Raw genomic sequence first — 16,840 nt, 5'->3', positions numbered from 1 at the left:
CACCTTGACTCCTTTACCTGACGTAGTTCTGAGAATGTTTACATTCTGTTAACATGTTTGTTTTTTATTATGACAAATTGATGTTTGATGTAAAAGGAGAACTGAATTTGGTTTCTGGTTCTTTAGCTGAGCAAGTCACATACCTATTTAGACCTCAGTTTCTTTATATTTCAAACAGAAGAATTGGACTAGAAGATCATCTAAGGGATCTTCTAGGCAAAAATGCTATTTTATGATTAGACTTTTTTGTGTTTTTTACTTTTTTCTCTTTTAAAATAATATGAATTTATGCATGTTAATTCTAGAAATCTATTTATAACCAATACATATATTTGGTTCTAAGTCCCATTAGGAGATGATCATGTTGAGAGTAATAAAGGTGATTTAGCAGAGAGGAAGTTATAGTTGAATCATTTATTTTACTTCCGTAATATTAAGAATAATAGGGGATTTATACATTATAGTTCAGTTCCTTTTCTTTTAGGTGAAGAAGTTACTTGATTTATTACTCTATTAGGAGAAATTAAATGGGAAGTCTAGGATAAGAATCCAAGGTCCCTGACCAGTGCTATTTACAAGTATACTATAAATATATGGCCTGGAAAAAAATCAGTTAACCTCTTTTGTAATGGGATACTTAATCACATAAGAGGAGCAAACTATTTGCATTGGAGAATGGTATTTCACCATATAGTAGAAATCTCATGTAATAGAAATGAACTTGGATTATCGGGTAAAAATAGGATCTCAGGTTAGGGTTTCATCATTAGTCTTAAGTAGAGCTTGCTGCATAATAGGCTCTCAGTGTTTGTTGAATGACTGTAGTCTATTTGCAAAAGAATGAATTCTGGGAGGGGAAGGCTGGTGGGGATGTCCTCTACCAGCCCCTTGGATTCTTGCTCCTGTTTATTTTGCTTTGCAGCAAATAACAGTAATGAATTAAACATAGTTTCTTATGCAGGAATCTTGGAAGTTTGGTATTTATAACATAAAATACTGGATTTAGAACTCGAATTTTAATTGTAGATTAAACCTAAAGGAGTATCTAGACAGAAAATAATTTAATCAAAGTATTTTGTGTAGTAACTGGACTTTTCCCTCCTGTTGACTTGATTAACATATGTCAGTCACTTACACATAGAATTAAATCCAAAAAGTTAAGTCAGTTATCTGTGAAACACAAATTGGGTGTTTTTCTCCAAATAATTCACAAACATGTTTTACACCAGTTTAAAAATAAAAATAATGAATTTATTAGCATACTCAGAATATTATGTTACCATAATAAGATCCCACAAAAGAGTTTGTGAAGTTTATTTTTTTTTCCAGGAGAAAACGTACTTGATAATATCATACAGAATATCCACTCACCGTAGAGTAGTTAGTAAAGTGAATTTTAAAGAGACTGAAAGAAAAAAAACTATATTATTCACAACATTTCACTATTTATGTTGCTTAGTGACCGTAAACTAGCAGATCGGAAACTCTTTCTGCGCACACTCCGAAGGTAATTGCGGTATAGCATGACGCTAATGACTCGAGCCTGAAATTGTTTTGAAACAATGTAGTAGAGAATCACATCCAGACATGTGCTGAGGTTCATGAGGAAGGTGGTAAAGGCTCCCCAGGGGTTATAACTATTCTCTCCCCCGGCCAGCATCAGGAAAACAAAACAGATGTGGAAAGGCATAAAGCAGATGAGCACCTGCACCAGGAGCGTGATGATGATCCTTATGGACTTCTCCTTGACTTTTGGTTTCAGTTTAGATGTCCTACCGTGAAGGAGACTGTGAATAATGACCAAGTAGCATCCAATCATAATGAACAAAGGAACCAAGAAAAAAAATATCAGTCGAGTGAAGTTCAACACGTTAACAGCTTTCAGGTGGATGATATCAGAAATCTTTAGGCAGGTGGCGGGGGAGGAGGCTTTATCTGGATCTTCATAGAGTAGTAGCAGAGGGATGGTGGTTGTCAAGGTCATTATCCAGACTCCGAGACATGCCAGCACCGCTTTGCATGTGTTTTTAAGTTCTTTGGCATACTTTGGCTGTACAATGGCCATGTATCTGTCAGCACTAATAAAAGCAAGAAGCCATAGAGCAATACTTGGATAAAATACTGTGAGAGCTCCAAGAATCTGGCAGAAGTATTCTCCAAATGGCCATTCACCCTTTGCATAATAAAACATTCGAAAAGGCAAACTCATTATAAATATTAAGTCCAGTAATGCCACATTCATCATATAGATGGTTACAGTGGTTCTCTTCTTGGTGGTACAACTGAAAACCCATAATGCAGTGACATTAACAAATAATCCAATTACGAAGATACAGCTGTAAAAGACAAGGGCTGCAATTTTATATTCTTCTGGATGTGAGTTGTTAGAAGGCACAGGTTGATCTTGACTGTTTAGGGTGGTCATCTTATAGCTTGTCAGCAGGCAGCATGATACTTAGAAACTGTAAAAATAGTTAAAAAAAAAAAAAGAATGAAACCCTTAGTTGAAAAAAAAGTGCTAACATTCTTATGCTCAGTATGGCTGTCAGAGAGCATTTTATGTTGTAGACACCATATATGTGTCTTAGTATTTATTAAGGAATGCATTCCTTAGGGGTGATTACTAATTTGTACTAATCTATTAAAATGGTCTTGGGTGTCATAATGTACTGGCAAGTTCATTCATTTTCTCTCTCCCTGCTCACCCCCCCTCTTCCCCAAATAATAACTGTTTCTTTACGATTATTCCCTATAGTGTGAAATTGGGTAGGAATTGTTTCTGTAATAAGCATTCTTTCTTTGATTTGGACTAATTGGGGAAAGGCCATTCCAAATTGCGAATATTATAGAATTGTTTGCCACTTTTTATTATCTTCATTCTGTTTAAATATTTTGGAACCCAGATTAATAATTTCAAATAATGTATTTTTATTCATTAAATACAATTTTAATATACAAAATATATAAAGAGAAATCTAACAAAGGAACCATACACTGGTTAATTACTGAACATTCACAGTAATTCTCATTTGAGAGAGAGTAGGAACTTTTCCTTTTTTACAGCTGTTTCCCCACCACTGCCTAGTGAGCATGTAGTAGTACTCAATCAATAAGTGTTTACTGAATCGACAAATAAGGGAGGAACCTTTGCTGAGATGACCTACAGCAGCTCTTCTCTAGTTTGCCAATGAAGACTTGCGTGTTTGGCCATTAATCCTACTTTTTTAAAGTGGCAAACACTTCTTTGTAGTATTATCTTATGTTCTCTTTAAATTGTCATCGTCTACAAACAGCAGTGTTTTGTGCCATGATCTGCAGATCGTAGTCTGCAGACTTGTAGACATAGATGGGCTATTTTTCTAAGGCACAGCTGGGAGCCCCTGAGGCTGCATCTTCCAGGTCTTGTTTACCAGTGTCCTGGAAGTTGATTCCAGCTGCTCTGCTGCAATGCTGCACAGAAAGCAACACTTTGAAAATAAGCTATTGCCAGTATAGTAACTTTCATATGCTCACTCTACCTAGCTACTGAAGCCTAAATATTATTTAAATTTTAAAATTAAATTTAAAAAAAGAATATGTAAGACAAGTAGATATTAATAAGAAGTCATTTAGTAACTTGATGTGTATGTATAAACTAACAAATTCCCATGACCAGCAAAATCTATCCATTCCAGATGGAAAGGAGATTAGTTGTGACTGTAAGTATCATTGACCCCAGTGTGAAACTTCTCTCACCCATGATGCAGTGCCAGTGACAGAAACTTTAAAAATAGACTCGCTGCAACATGATGGAACCTTGTGGCATCCCTTGAGATATGGAGGTAGATGAAAAGTTTCCTTCAAAATGTCACTTCCCAGAGTGGGCTGTCTCATATTCAGCCCTGAATCTCTCTTTAGTGAGAACTGTGGGGGAGACCTTCAGTCTGGTCAGTGGCATTGTTGACGATTAAGAATTAATTTGAGCAATTGCTGTGGACAAGCACAAGACAGAATTTTTGTTTTTCTCCTTCCTTCCTTCCTAAACTGGCTTTTCAAATATTTAGGTTAAATATGATTTTGGAGTAGAATTCTATATATTTAAAAATGTATATTACATTTTCTAAATATTGGTGTTAGTAGAAAGAATATTAATTTCTATCAAATGCGGAAGTACTGCATAGAAAAGTTACATCTCTAGTTTCATACAAAGGAGAATAATTTTGGAGGTTTAAATCTTATTTTTAACCCCGAGTGAATTTTTAAATAGTAGCAATTGTAATGTAAATAAAATTTTATAGGTTTTTTTCTCTTTTAATACTACCTCAGGCTCCCATCTCCCATCCTCATCCTCTAACTTTGTCACATAAGCTCTATACTTCCTTCACTGTGCTCAACTCTTTTTATGTAGCTTATTTGTCTCCAATACTTGTATTCATTTGCTTAAATTTGAAAAAAAATACAGTACAGTGATGCTTGTGTTTTAAAGGCATTACCGTTATAGGTTGTGCTCTGCAAACACAGAGTAATTTTTGGATAAATACTGAAAAGTGATTGGCTTTCAAGTCAGCTTTTTAAATGCTTTAGAGGTCCATGATTATCTATAGCTTTTCATTTCTTAAAACCCATTAAGTATATTTCATGAAACAATGTAATTGAAACCACATGATGAAGACTCCTAAATATACCTGTGATTTCTCATATCACTGTTTTCCTTAAATTAAAAAAAATTACATTTACTACTTATTGAAAATAAATACAAAACCATATTAATAATGTGGAAAGGTGATTACATAACCTATTGCAAGGTCTTTCACCAACATAGTTTCAGTAATGTATTATTAAAACGATTTTGAAATTTAGTAAGTGTAAAAGCATTACTTCTGATAACAATCTACGATGAAGTTAGTTAAATGCTGCTTACCTCCTGTCCATCAAAAGGCTGTATTAGAGGCGAACATTTTTCAGTATACCCAGTTCTGTAAAAAAGATATCTTTGAGTTGCTTCTGTGAAAATATCTCTTTCTGGAAACAGTGTGTTTAAGAGATGCTGTATTTCTTTTGTTTTCAGCTCTTCTGTTGTTTTAAAAGTTGTTTCAAATGGAACGCTTGGTATGGCAGTTGGTACTTGGTCGGCTGCAGTCAGTGCTTTGCTCTTTCAGGAAGTTCTCTCTGAAATAGACTTTTTTCACCTTATGACTTTACCCTGGATGTGGTTTTTCTCTTTCACAATTGATTTGTTTATGAAGTCATGCTTAGCATAAGCTCCCCTTGAGATGATGGCATATATTTAAGAGAATCATATAAAAAGGGCAGTATTTTTTTGATTTATTTACTTTGATGCTTAAAGTATGCATCTCTGGAAATACAAGGAGATGTGATATAGAATAAAATGGGGTTTAAAGTCTAGCTTCTTTCCTTTTTAAGCTGTGTGACTTTGTCTAGTTAACAACTCTGATTTTGTTCCTACTTAGTTTCTATATAGTTAAATAGAGATAATGCCATCTGATAGGATTGTGAGGACCCTAAACCAGAATAATCCCAAGTGCTTAACATAGTGCCTGACACTTAGTAGGTACTCCTAAACAGAATATAACTCTTTGTGATGAAGTTCCTAAAATCATAGAATATCCATTTTTTACTATGTAAATATTTCTAAATGTTTAAAATTAGGATCCTCGATTATTTGCTTCTGCTTTGCCATACACATTTACCCACTTTAGTTTGCTGGTTTTTTTTTTTTATAAGACCTCTTCTATTACATGAAAGTCTATAAATAATTTCTTTTGCATAAAGATTCCTGTACATCTTAGCATAAAGGATTCTGGAAGTCTTTAGTGAACTAATTTACATATTAGGAGTGTTTTAACCTAAAAAAGGGAAATGAAACCAACAGAAAGGGAAGTGAACAAACCTGAATCGTTGCCTGCCTAGTTGTATTTTTTTTACTTTCTCTTTTCTTAAAAAAAAAAAAAAATCATCATCTCATTTGCTTGTTCTAACATTTTAATTTTAATTATATTTGGTTCATGGTTTGTCAATTTTTTAAAGGTATATGAACTTAACTGTATTTGTTTTTTGAATTTAAGACAGTTTGAGGACCCATACTTTTTTTTTCCTCAGACAAACTACAGTAAGTCTGTGACTTATAAAAGTTATTTAGATCCTTGCCTTTGGTGATAAAATACTTTTGATTGTTATAATCTGCCAGAATGATGGGTTTTAGAAGCATTGGAAATAACCATAGCAACTATTTCTTGTAGGGATGAGGAAATTGAAGGCCAGAGAGGGCCAGTGACTTGCCTAAGAACTCAGGGTGACAGCCAGGTCCAGCTTCTTCAGATGTGCAGTGTCCTTCTCTTTGTCCCATGGCTACTTACTGTAATAACTTCTTACAAGGTCATTACATTGATTTATTCACTAGACATAACTTCTTCATTGCTGAATTATATTAATCAATTTTTTATATGTGGAGCTATATTTCATACACCACACAGGAGTTTGATATTTCGGTTGGATAAAAACCTCTTGTCTGCAGACCTGATTGTCCTTTGCCTTATTTCACATAGCTTGTGACAAGTTTTCTAAAGTTAGATATTGATTAGCTTCCCTTGAGCTGTTAAAGTCAACAGATACAATGATGGCATGTATCTAGAAGAGTTCTCTCATTAAGATTTGAGTCCTTTACTGTACACAGGGGCATTCTTATTTCTGAATTGCCAGTCTGTCAGAGAGAGGCATCACAGCAGATTAGGACCCCCATAGACCTGGCTTCATGTTGGGATCGGCTCTCCGTCTTTGCCCATCTTGCTCTCCATTTCAGCCCTCTGGGAACTTTCACGTTAGCTCTTCCTGCCTTTCTCATGCTGTTCCACACACTGTAACGTTCCTTTGCCAGCTGCTGTTTGTCCTTGATGCTGCCTTTTCCAGGAAGTTTTCTCTGCCCTCCAAAGTTGGGCTGCTCAGCCCTGTAAGGCCCCTTAGCACTGGGTACTTACCCCCATGGTGGCACATGATTGCATTGTTACTGCATATTAACTTGCCTGTTATTCTCCACTAAATTGTATTCCTTGAGAGCTGGTGTGTGTTGTATGTGTGTGTATATAAAAGGCATCTAATATTGGTTGCGTGTATGACTGAACAAGGAAGTGAAGAAATGGAGGGTTTGGGGGAGGCACGGACACATGACTCAGCCCAGAGTCAGCAGCAGGGACACTCTGACCAGCTGTGAGATGTGGAGTCTTAGGCAAGGGCCTGAGGTCAGTAGCCTTCCCCATGACCCTGCAGCATTTGATACCATTCTCTGTGTTCCTGGCTCTTCCCAGTGATGCTATATTGAAAGAGAATTATAGTGGAAAGAATTGCCCCAAACCATTCGACAGGATTAAATTTTTATAGTGTCTAGTTTGCTTTTTAAATACTTGAACCTAATGAATATTCTGTTCAAACTGAGGAACTTATTTAGGGACCATTCATGCAGCTTTAATTTCCTCACTAATTTTGGACTATCAGTGAAAGAGAAATTTTTCTCCTTGCAAAAGAGAGATTTCATATATACCCAGAGACTACAGGGTTCCTTTTGCTTTATGAAATAATCTGTTTTAGCTCCAGTTTTGGGTTTTGGTTTAGATGTTAAAAGCTCTGAGTGAATTTTGATTTTAGCACTAGAACTCAGTTTTTGGGTGAGTATGATATAATTCAGGCAAGCCAGTTTTTAAATTATTAGAAATGACGTAGGTAATACATTCATATAGCAAATCCCCATTATAAAATATGTTCCTGTATTATAGATTTGTCTGTGCCACAGATGAACTATTTCTTGTTCTTAACACAGTTCCTTTACCATAGCTAGCATGAGGGTGGCTTATCCTTCCTGCCTCCCAGGGACCAGGCACCACTGTTGTTACTGTTCGTGTGTCCCAGCACAGGGGCAGTCAGCACACCAGCCCTGAGAGGTTGGTAAAAGCCAGTCCCCAGGCAGAGGCTTTGAGGTAAACAGTGCTCTGAATTAGGGAGAGAATCTTATCATTTGGCTTTGACATTCTCCATCTTTGATATTGTGCAACCTTTGTCTCCTCCTGCTGTGTTTCTCAAACTTGTATCTAAACTGACTGCTCTTCATTGGGGTGGATGTGGGGAAAATATGTTGAATAGTAGGAGTTTCTGAATAAAGAAGATTGAGAAGCTATTTGGCTCAGTGTGTTTTTTTAAAAGTTTCAACAATTTACAGCTATAATCTTACAACCAAGTTAGTGTAAACCTCCTTTTCATTTGGTTTCCTAAATTGTATTATAAATTAAGCATTCCCAAATTCCTGTTATTTAGCAATGTTTGTGCAGTTTTAAAGTTTTATAGACATATAGACATTCAGACACGTAATTACCTCACAGCAAACAAGTTGAACCTGAATATAACCATATATAAGTGATAGATAATTCTAGTTAAAATAGATCCAAATCAGCAAAAATGAAAGTAGAAATCCCTAAAGATATTAAAGATTCTGTCACCAAGAGGATCTTCATAGGAGAAGGGCCCTACATGGCAGTGAAATCAGTGCTGGAACCACTGAAGTCCTATAGGGCCCCAGGCCAAGAGTTTGAAGTGTGACATTTCACTAACTGAACCATTTCATTAACTGAACCAAGAGATCAAAGTCGCCGAGGCAGCTGACTGAGTAGAACTCCATGGTTATTGTGATGTACCTGACCTCCTACAGCAAATTCTGATCTCACAGTTAAAGGAGCTGCATGTGGAGATGAGTATACAATAGTTGCCCCTTATCTGTGGTTTTGCTTTCCCAGGTTTCAGTTTTCCTCAGTCAACCAGGGTCCAAAAATATTAAATGGAAAATTCAAGAAATAAACAATTCATAAGTTCTCAGTTGTGTGCCATTCTGAGTAGTGTGACAACATCTTGAGCAGGTCAGATAAAAATAAAATGTTTAGGAGTTCGTGCTTAGGTGGTGAAACCTTTTGGCAGGGTGTGGGAGCATGTAATAATGAGGAAGCCCCCCCATCTGTAAGGCAGGACGCTGACACTATTGCTTTGTTCCTCTCACCATCCTTAGGCCAGAGAGGGAGGTGAAGGGAGGGAGAGGTTACTAGAACCTGGAAGGAGAGACCCCTATGGAGTCGGCTGCCTGGAGCAGAGTAGTGATTTTCTGTTGAGAGACAGTAAACCTGAGGTTCCCTTGCAGGAAGGAACCAGGGGAATAAACACCCCGACCTCAGGCTCCTCTGAGGCTCCCGTTAGCAGGGGGCCCTGTGCTAACAAAATCGGTCCCCATCAGCCTCTGGGACAGAGAGCAGGCTGGAGAAGGGAAGAGAAGAAAGTGGGTTTTCCAGCATGCTACACTTTTCTGTATGTATGTTTTATTTCTCTTTTTTTAAAAGAGACCAAGTCTTGCTGTGTTGCCCAGGCAGGCCTCAAACTCTTGGGCTCAAGTGATCCTCCCACCTCAGCCTCCAAATAGCTGGGACTACAGGTGTGTGCCACTGTGCCCAGCCCATATTCAAAAAGGCTTTTTAAAGAAAGCTTGAGCTCTGAAGTTGGCAAAAACTGGGTTGGAGTGCATCTCTACGTCTTATAAACTTTTCTATGGGCAATTTTTTTTTTAACCACCTTGAGTCTAGGTTCTTCTCTGTGAATTGCCTCATAGCTTGTGTAAAGTACTTGCCATAGACTTCAAATACTAGTTCTCTTGGTCTCTCTTATCTGAAATGTCCCCTTTTTTCTTTGCATATATTTAAATTTTCCCTGTCTTGAGACTGGGCCTGGAGGACTGTGTAGGAGCCCAGCCTGTGTCTTTTTTTTTTTTCTTTTTTCTTTTAGTATATTAAACCCAGCCTGTGTCTTAAACACATCAGCAAATTTCTCCAATGGAGGAAAGCAGAAGTTGGACGAGGCCTCCTTCTTGAGGGCTTTCCACTTCCAGCCTTGTATAATTTGAAGGGATGCCTCTCCCCAACTCTTCCCATTGCAGTGAGAGTTTTACCTTTCGTCTCCTTCTGAATTTCTACAGGGCTACAGATGAAAGCCAGCACGTTAGGAGCTGAGGGTCTCTGCATGGAAACCTGAATGTGTCTAGGATTCATTTCATAAAACCTCATCCCAGAGTGGAAAGCCAAGAATGTGTCTGCTGGAGGTTGGGACCTACTCTAAACTCAAAGCACCCAGTGCCCTGATGGGGGTCACATTAATTCCTGGCTTTTGCCTTCCTTTTATTGTTCATCTTTTATTGTTTGTTGTACATGGGTTTTTTTGTTTTTTGTTTTTATCTTGGTGATAAAACTACATTGATCTGGGTTACTTAGAAGAGCTGTTTAAATAAATCTAACACCCAATTCAGTTGAATTTTTGCATCAGTGTTATCTTCTTATTGCTAATACTTTTCGTGTGGACATGCTTTATGAAAAGTTCATGACTTTTGGTTCACACATCCTCTTGCCCTAGCAAGCCACACAGTTTCAAGAGAATCCTAACAAAAAGAGAAAGAAGTATGTGGGTAGGAGCACCCTGAGACACCCACCAGGCAGCTACTGGTGTGTGCTTCCTTGGAGGGAGCTGCACAGACTCAGGTTACTTCCTCCTTCCTCTGGTGTAGGGTTTGTTCTTCTAACATTAACTTAGGGTCAGTAATCATTGGTTTTAGAGCTGGAGTTCGAGGCATCTGTGGCACATCTCTCTTTTGTGGCTTTTGTCATCCCTTGTCATCGTCTCCTCTTCATTTTGTTTTGTGAACAAGGACCTGGCATATGCATCTTTGAACAGTTCAGTGCACTTTGTGTAGTGCTTCACACAGCAGAACCTCAGTACATAGGCTTATTGTTGACTAGTGTTTGTGTTTTTCTGTAAGAAATTGTGCCATGTATCAAAAAATGAATGGCTAATGTTTCTAGGTACATGTGATTACAAAGACATCAAATAAAAGAAGGATACAAAAAAGAAATAGGTAGATTGGGATTGACTGTGTAGAGGCCTTAAGGGAAAGGGTTGTATCAGAGAAATTAATTGCAATTTATTTAGTGTAGGAGTAGTTACATAGTTAATTGAGTGTGAAATAGTTGTAGATTTCTGATGCATGTTCTCCAGGTTTCCATACTGATTGCTGTTTCAAGGCTGCTTTGCCAGAAATACTGTGCTGTTACTGCCACCTACAGATGATCAGTGGGTCTTGGCGTTCTTCACCTTTACCTGATACGAAGTCTTGTTGAAATCAAAATAAATTTTTTAAAATGCTGTCAATTGGTAGAAGGTTATAAAATATTTTAATGTTAATTTATGAATATTTCTACATTATGTAGTATTATATAATAGACATGTCCTCATTCCTCTGGAACTATTTGGTGGGTGCACTGTTTCTGCCCTTATTGGAAACATCCTATCTTTTCTATGTATTCCTGGGCTAGGGTCTTGAGAAGATTCCATTTTTAATGTTATTTGTGCCTGATAGTCTATTAAGATATTGAACATAAAGGTGGCCTTGGAACAAATTGGCATGTTTATATATGTATATAAAAACATAAAATTTATCACCTTAATCATTTTTAAGTATATAGTTTAGTAGTGTCAAGTCCATTCACACTGTTATGTAGCCAATCTCTAGAACATCTTCATCTTCTCAGATTGAAACTCTGACCCCGTTAAACAATAACTGTCTATTGCCCCTTCTCTTACCCCTGACAACCCCCATTCTATTTACCGTCACTGTAAATTTGACTACTCTAGGTACCTCACATAAGGGGAATCATACAGTATTTGTCTTTTTGTGACTGGCTTATTTCACTTAGCATAATGTCCGCAAGATTCATCCATGTTGTAGTGTGTGTCGGAATTTCCTTCCTTTTTAAGGCTGAATAATATTCTATTATGTGGCTATACAACATTTGTTTATCTGTTCATCTGTCAATGAACACTTGGATTGTTTCCACCTTTTTGCTATTGTGAATGATGCTGCTTTGACCATGAGTGTACAAATATCTCTTTGAGATCATGCTTTCAATTCTTTTGGGTATATCTCCAGAAACGGAATTTCAGGATCATGTGGTATTTCTATTTTTAATTTTTTGAGGACCTGCAATACTATTTTCCCCAGTGACTGTACCATTTTACCTTCCCACCAGCAACGCACAAGTGTTCCAATTTTTTCCTATCCGGGCCCTCGCTTATTATTTTCTTTCTTTTCCTCTCTCCTCCCTCTCTCCCTCTCTCCCTCTGACTTCCTTCCCATTATGGTTTTGATTTCCATTTCCCTGATGATTTGTGATGCCGAGCATCTCTTCATATGCTTTTTGGCCATTTGTATGTCTTGTTTGGAGAAATGTCTGTTCTAGGACTTGGCCCATTTTTAGTTGGGTTGCTTGTTTCTTTGTTGTTGTGTTGTAGGAGTTGCTTTATATATTCTAGACATTAACCTCTTGTCAGATATATGATTTGCAAATATTTTTCTCTTATTCCATAGGGTGCCTTTTTACTGTGTTGATTGTGTCCTTTGATGCACAATTTTCAGGGGCATCGTTTTAGATCCACTCATTTATCATATTCTGATGATAAGGATGAATTTAAAAGCTTTTAAAAAGATTTTTAAGTGGTAAAGGTAGGGTAGGTTATCCTGAGTAAAATCAGTGGGTTTTTTCAGGACCTTTCCTCATGACTTAATTTGAAGCAGCATTACCCTGCAGTCCTCAACACCCTTGCTTCATCCAGAAGGGCATAAAATAGGGCAGGAAGAAACAAGCTCTGTTCCAGAATTAGCTCATTTCAGAGCCTTCCACTTGCTAGTGCTGCTTTCTTATGCTCTGAAACCTATCTGCCTTTATTGTTAATGTTACAATATAAGAAACAAGAATAACGTTATAATATATAACAAGAATAACATTTACCTTTTTTTGTTTGTTTGTTTCACATACTTTACTTTGTTCAACCTGGGATAATACACATATTGTGTAGCTGATATATATAAATATATATATAAAGATATATATATATAAATATATATTTACCATACATAATGTGTTTTTACTTGTCTTCTTTTAGGATTCAGTAAGAGGTTTTATTTTATTTATTTATTTGTTTTATTATTATTTTTTTTAATTCAGGATATTATGACGGTACAAACATTTTGGTTACATGTAATGCATTTGCCTCACCCAAGCCAGGGCTATAAGCGTGCCCTTCCCCCACACAGTGCACTCCACTTCCATTGTTGTGGGTTTAGCCCCCCATCAACCCCCCTTCCTGACTGGCACCTAATGAGTATTACTAACATGTGCGCACGTTAGTGTTGAAAAGTTAGTACTAATTTGATGGTGAGTACATTTGATGTGTGTTTTTCCATCCTTGTGATACCTCACTTCCAAGGATGGGCTCAATCTCTATTCAGGATAATATAAGAGGTGCTAGTTCACCATTGTTTTTTTGTAGTTGAGTAGTACTCCATGGTACTCCACTTGGGTTGTTTCCACATCTTTGCAGTTGTGAATTGTGCTGCTATAAAACATTTGAGTGCAAATGTCTTTATTATAGAATGTCTTTTTTTCCTTTGGGTAGATGCCTAGTAGTGGTATTGCTGGATCAGATGGTATGTCTATTTTTAGCTCTTTGAGGTATCTGCAAATTACTTTCCACAGGGGTTGTACTAATTTGCAGTTCCACCAGCAGTGTAAGAATGTTCCTATCTCTCCACATCCATGCCAGCATTTGTTGTTTTGGGACTTTTTGATAAAGCCTGTTCTCACTGGAGTTAGGTGGTATCTCATTGTAGTTTTGATTTGCGTTTCCCTGATGATTAGAGATGTGACCACTTTTTTATATGATTGCTGGCCATTAGTCTGTCTTCTTTTGAAAAGTTTCTGTTCATGTCCTTTGCCCATTTATTGATGGGGTTGTTTGATTTTTTTCTTGTTTATTTTCTTAAGTTCTATATAGATTCTTATTATCAGTCCTTTATTGGATGTGTAGAAAGCAAATATTTTCTCCCATTCTGTAGGTTGTCTATTCACTCTAATGATAGTTTCCCTGGCTGTGCAGAAGCTTTTTAATTTGATCAGGTCCCATTTGTTTATTTTTGTTGCTGCTGTGATTGCTTTAGAGGTCTTCATAAATTTTTTGCCTAAGTCGATGTGTAAAAGAGTCTTCCCAACATTTTCTTCCAGAATTCTTAAGGTTTCATGCCTTAGGTTTAAGTCTGTTATCCATCATGAGTTGATTTTTGTGCGAGGTGGGGATCCAGTTTCAGTTTTCTGCATGTGGATATCCAGTTTTCCCAGCACCACTTATTCAATAAAGATTCTTTTCTCCAATGTATATTTTTGTCTGTTGTGTCAAAGATTAGATGACAATATGAGAATGGTTTTATATCTGGGATCTCTGTTCTGTTCCAAAGGTCTATATCTCTGTTCTTGTGCCAGTACCATGCTGTTTTGGTTACTATAGCCTTGTAGTAAAGTTTGAAGTCTGACAGACTGATGCCCCCCAATTTGTTCTTTTTGTTTAAGATTGCTTTGGCTATATAAGGTCTTCTCTGGTTCCAGACGAAGCGTAGAATTATTTTTTCTAAATCTGTAAAGAATGATGATGGTATTTTGATAGGGATTGCATTAATTCTGTAGATCACTTTAGGTAGTGTGGACATTTTAACAATATTGATTCTACCAATCCATGAGCATGGTAGGGATTTCCATCTGTTTACATCTTCTACAATTTCTTTTCTCAGTGTTTCGTAGTTCTGCCTATATATGTCTCTCATCTCCTTCATTAAGTATATTCCTAAATATTTAATTTTCTTTGGTGCTGTTGTTGCATCTTTGATTTGATGTTCAGCTTGACTGTTATTGGCATATATGAATGCCACTGATTGGTGTGCATTAATTTTGTTTCTTTAGACTTTACTGAATTCATTTATCAATTCCATGAGTTTCTTGGTTGAATCCGTGGGATTTTCAGATATAGCATATCGTCAGCAAAGGATGAGAGTTTGACCTCTTCTGCTCCCATTCAGACAACCTTAATGCCCCTCTCTTGTCTGATTGCTCTGGCAAGGACTTCCAGCACTATGTTGAATAGAAGTGGAGTTAGTGGGCAGCGTTGTCTGGTTCCTGTTCTAAATGGGAATGCTTTCAATTTTTCTCCATTCAGTGTCATACTGGCTGTGGGTTTATCATACATGGCCTTAATAATTTTAAGGAATATCCCATCTATGCCTATTTTGTTAAGAGTTTTTATCATAAAAGTGTGCTGGATTTTGTCAAACGCTTTGTCTGCCTCTATTGAGAGAATCATATGATCTTTGTTCTTGCTTTTATTTATGTGGTGAATTACATTTATAGATTTGCATATGTTGAACCAGCCTTGCATCTCTGGGAAAAAGCCCACCTGGTCATGATGAATTATTTTTTTGATGTGCTGTTGGATTCGATTTGCTAAGATTTTGTTGAGGATTTTTGCATCTATATTCATGAGGGATACTGATCTGTAGTTTTCTTTTTTTGTTGTGTCCTTTCCTGGCTTTGGTGATATTGGCTTCGTAGAATGAGTTGGGGAGGATACCATCCCTCTCAATGTTTTGGAATAATTTCTGCAGTATAGGTATGAGTTCTTCTTTGTAAGTTTGGTAAAATTCAGGTGTGAACCCATCTGGTCCAGGACTTTTTTTTTTTTTTTTTTTTGAAAGATTTTTAATTGCTGCTCCAATTTCTGTGCTTGATATTGGTCTGTTCAGGAATTCTGTATCCTCCTGATTGAGCTTAGAGAGGTTGTGTGTTTCCAAGAATTTGTCCATTTCCTCCACATTTTGTAGTTTTGGGGCAAAGATAATGTTTTGTATTTCTGTGATGTCTGTAGTGACCTCTCCTTTTTCATTTCTGATTGAGTTTATTAAAGTCCTTTCCTGTATAGTTCTTGTCAATCTAGCAAGAGGGCTATCAATTTTATCTTTTCAAAAAACCAACTTTTGGTTTTATTGATCTTCCATAAGTATAGTTCTTTCATTCTCAATTTCATTTAGTTCTTCTCTGATCTTAGTTATTTCTTTTCTTCTGCTAGGTTTAGAATTAATTTGCTCTTTCTTTTCTAGTTCCTTGAGATAATTTATTAGTTTGTTGATTTGTGAACTTTCTGTCTTTTGGATGTGAGCCTTTAATGCTATTAGTTTTCCTCTCAGGAATGCTTTTGCTGTATCCCACAGATTTTGATAACTTGTGTTTCCGTTATCATTTAGTTCAAAGAATCTTTTGATTTCCATCTGGTTCTCCTCCTTGACCCACTAGTCATTCAGCAATAGATTATTTAATTTCCATGACTTTGTGAAGTGGTAAGTGTTTCTGTTGGAATTGATCTCTAATTTTATACCACTATGGTTTGAGAAGATACATAGTAGAATTTCTGTTTTTTTAAATTTGTTGAGGTCTGATTTGTGGCCTAGGATATGATTGATTTTGGAGAAAGTTCCATGAGCTGATGAGAAGAATGTATATTCGACTTTATTTGGATGGAATGCTCTGTAGATGTCTGTTAGACCCATTTGTTCTAGAGCTGTGTTTAAGTCCATTGTTCCTTTGCTTATTTTCTGCTTAGAGGATCTGTCCAATTAAGTCAGTGGTGTGTTGAAATCCCCAGCTACTATGACATTACTGTTTGTCATGCTATTTAGATCAAACAAGGTTTGCTTTATGTATCTGGGTGCTCCTGTGTTGGGTACATAAATATTAAGAATTGTTAAGTCTTCTTGTTGAATTTTTCCTTTCACCATTATATAGTGACCATCTTTGTCTTTCTTTACTTTTGCTGTTTTAAAGTTTGTGTTATCTGAAATAAGGATCACCACCCCTGCTTTCTTTTTGCTTCCGTTTGCCTGGAAGTTTGTTTT

General features: G+C 36.7%; 2 protein-coding genes across 2 annotated transcripts in view; one reads left to right on the top strand and one right to left on the bottom strand.

The window, feature by feature from the left end:
• The window catches only part of UBAC2 (UBA domain containing 2), a 174,994-nt gene that overhangs the window by 39,295 nt on the left and 118,859 nt on the right, over positions 1-16,840 (top strand). The window lies entirely within an intron of this gene.
• On the bottom strand, positions 1,233-5,178 carry GPR18 (G protein-coupled receptor 18). Its single transcript, XM_045567089.1, has 2 exons — positions 4,901-5,178; positions 1,233-2,462 (listed from the first exon to the last, which is right to left on the bottom strand). The coding sequence occupies exon 2, from the start codon at positions 2,423-2,425 to the stop codon at positions 1,430-1,432; it is 996 nt and encodes a 331-aa protein (XP_045423045.1). The 5' UTR covers positions 2,426-2,462; positions 4,901-5,178; the 3' UTR covers positions 1,233-1,429.

The sequence above is a fragment of the Lemur catta genome, chromosome 13 (assembly GCF_020740605.2).
Source record: "Lemur catta isolate mLemCat1 chromosome 13, mLemCat1.pri, whole genome shotgun sequence".
In the NCBI taxonomy this organism is placed as follows: Eukaryota; Metazoa; Chordata; class Mammalia; order Primates; family Lemuridae; genus Lemur; species Lemur catta.
This window is presented reverse-complemented; position numbering and strand designations above follow the sequence as displayed.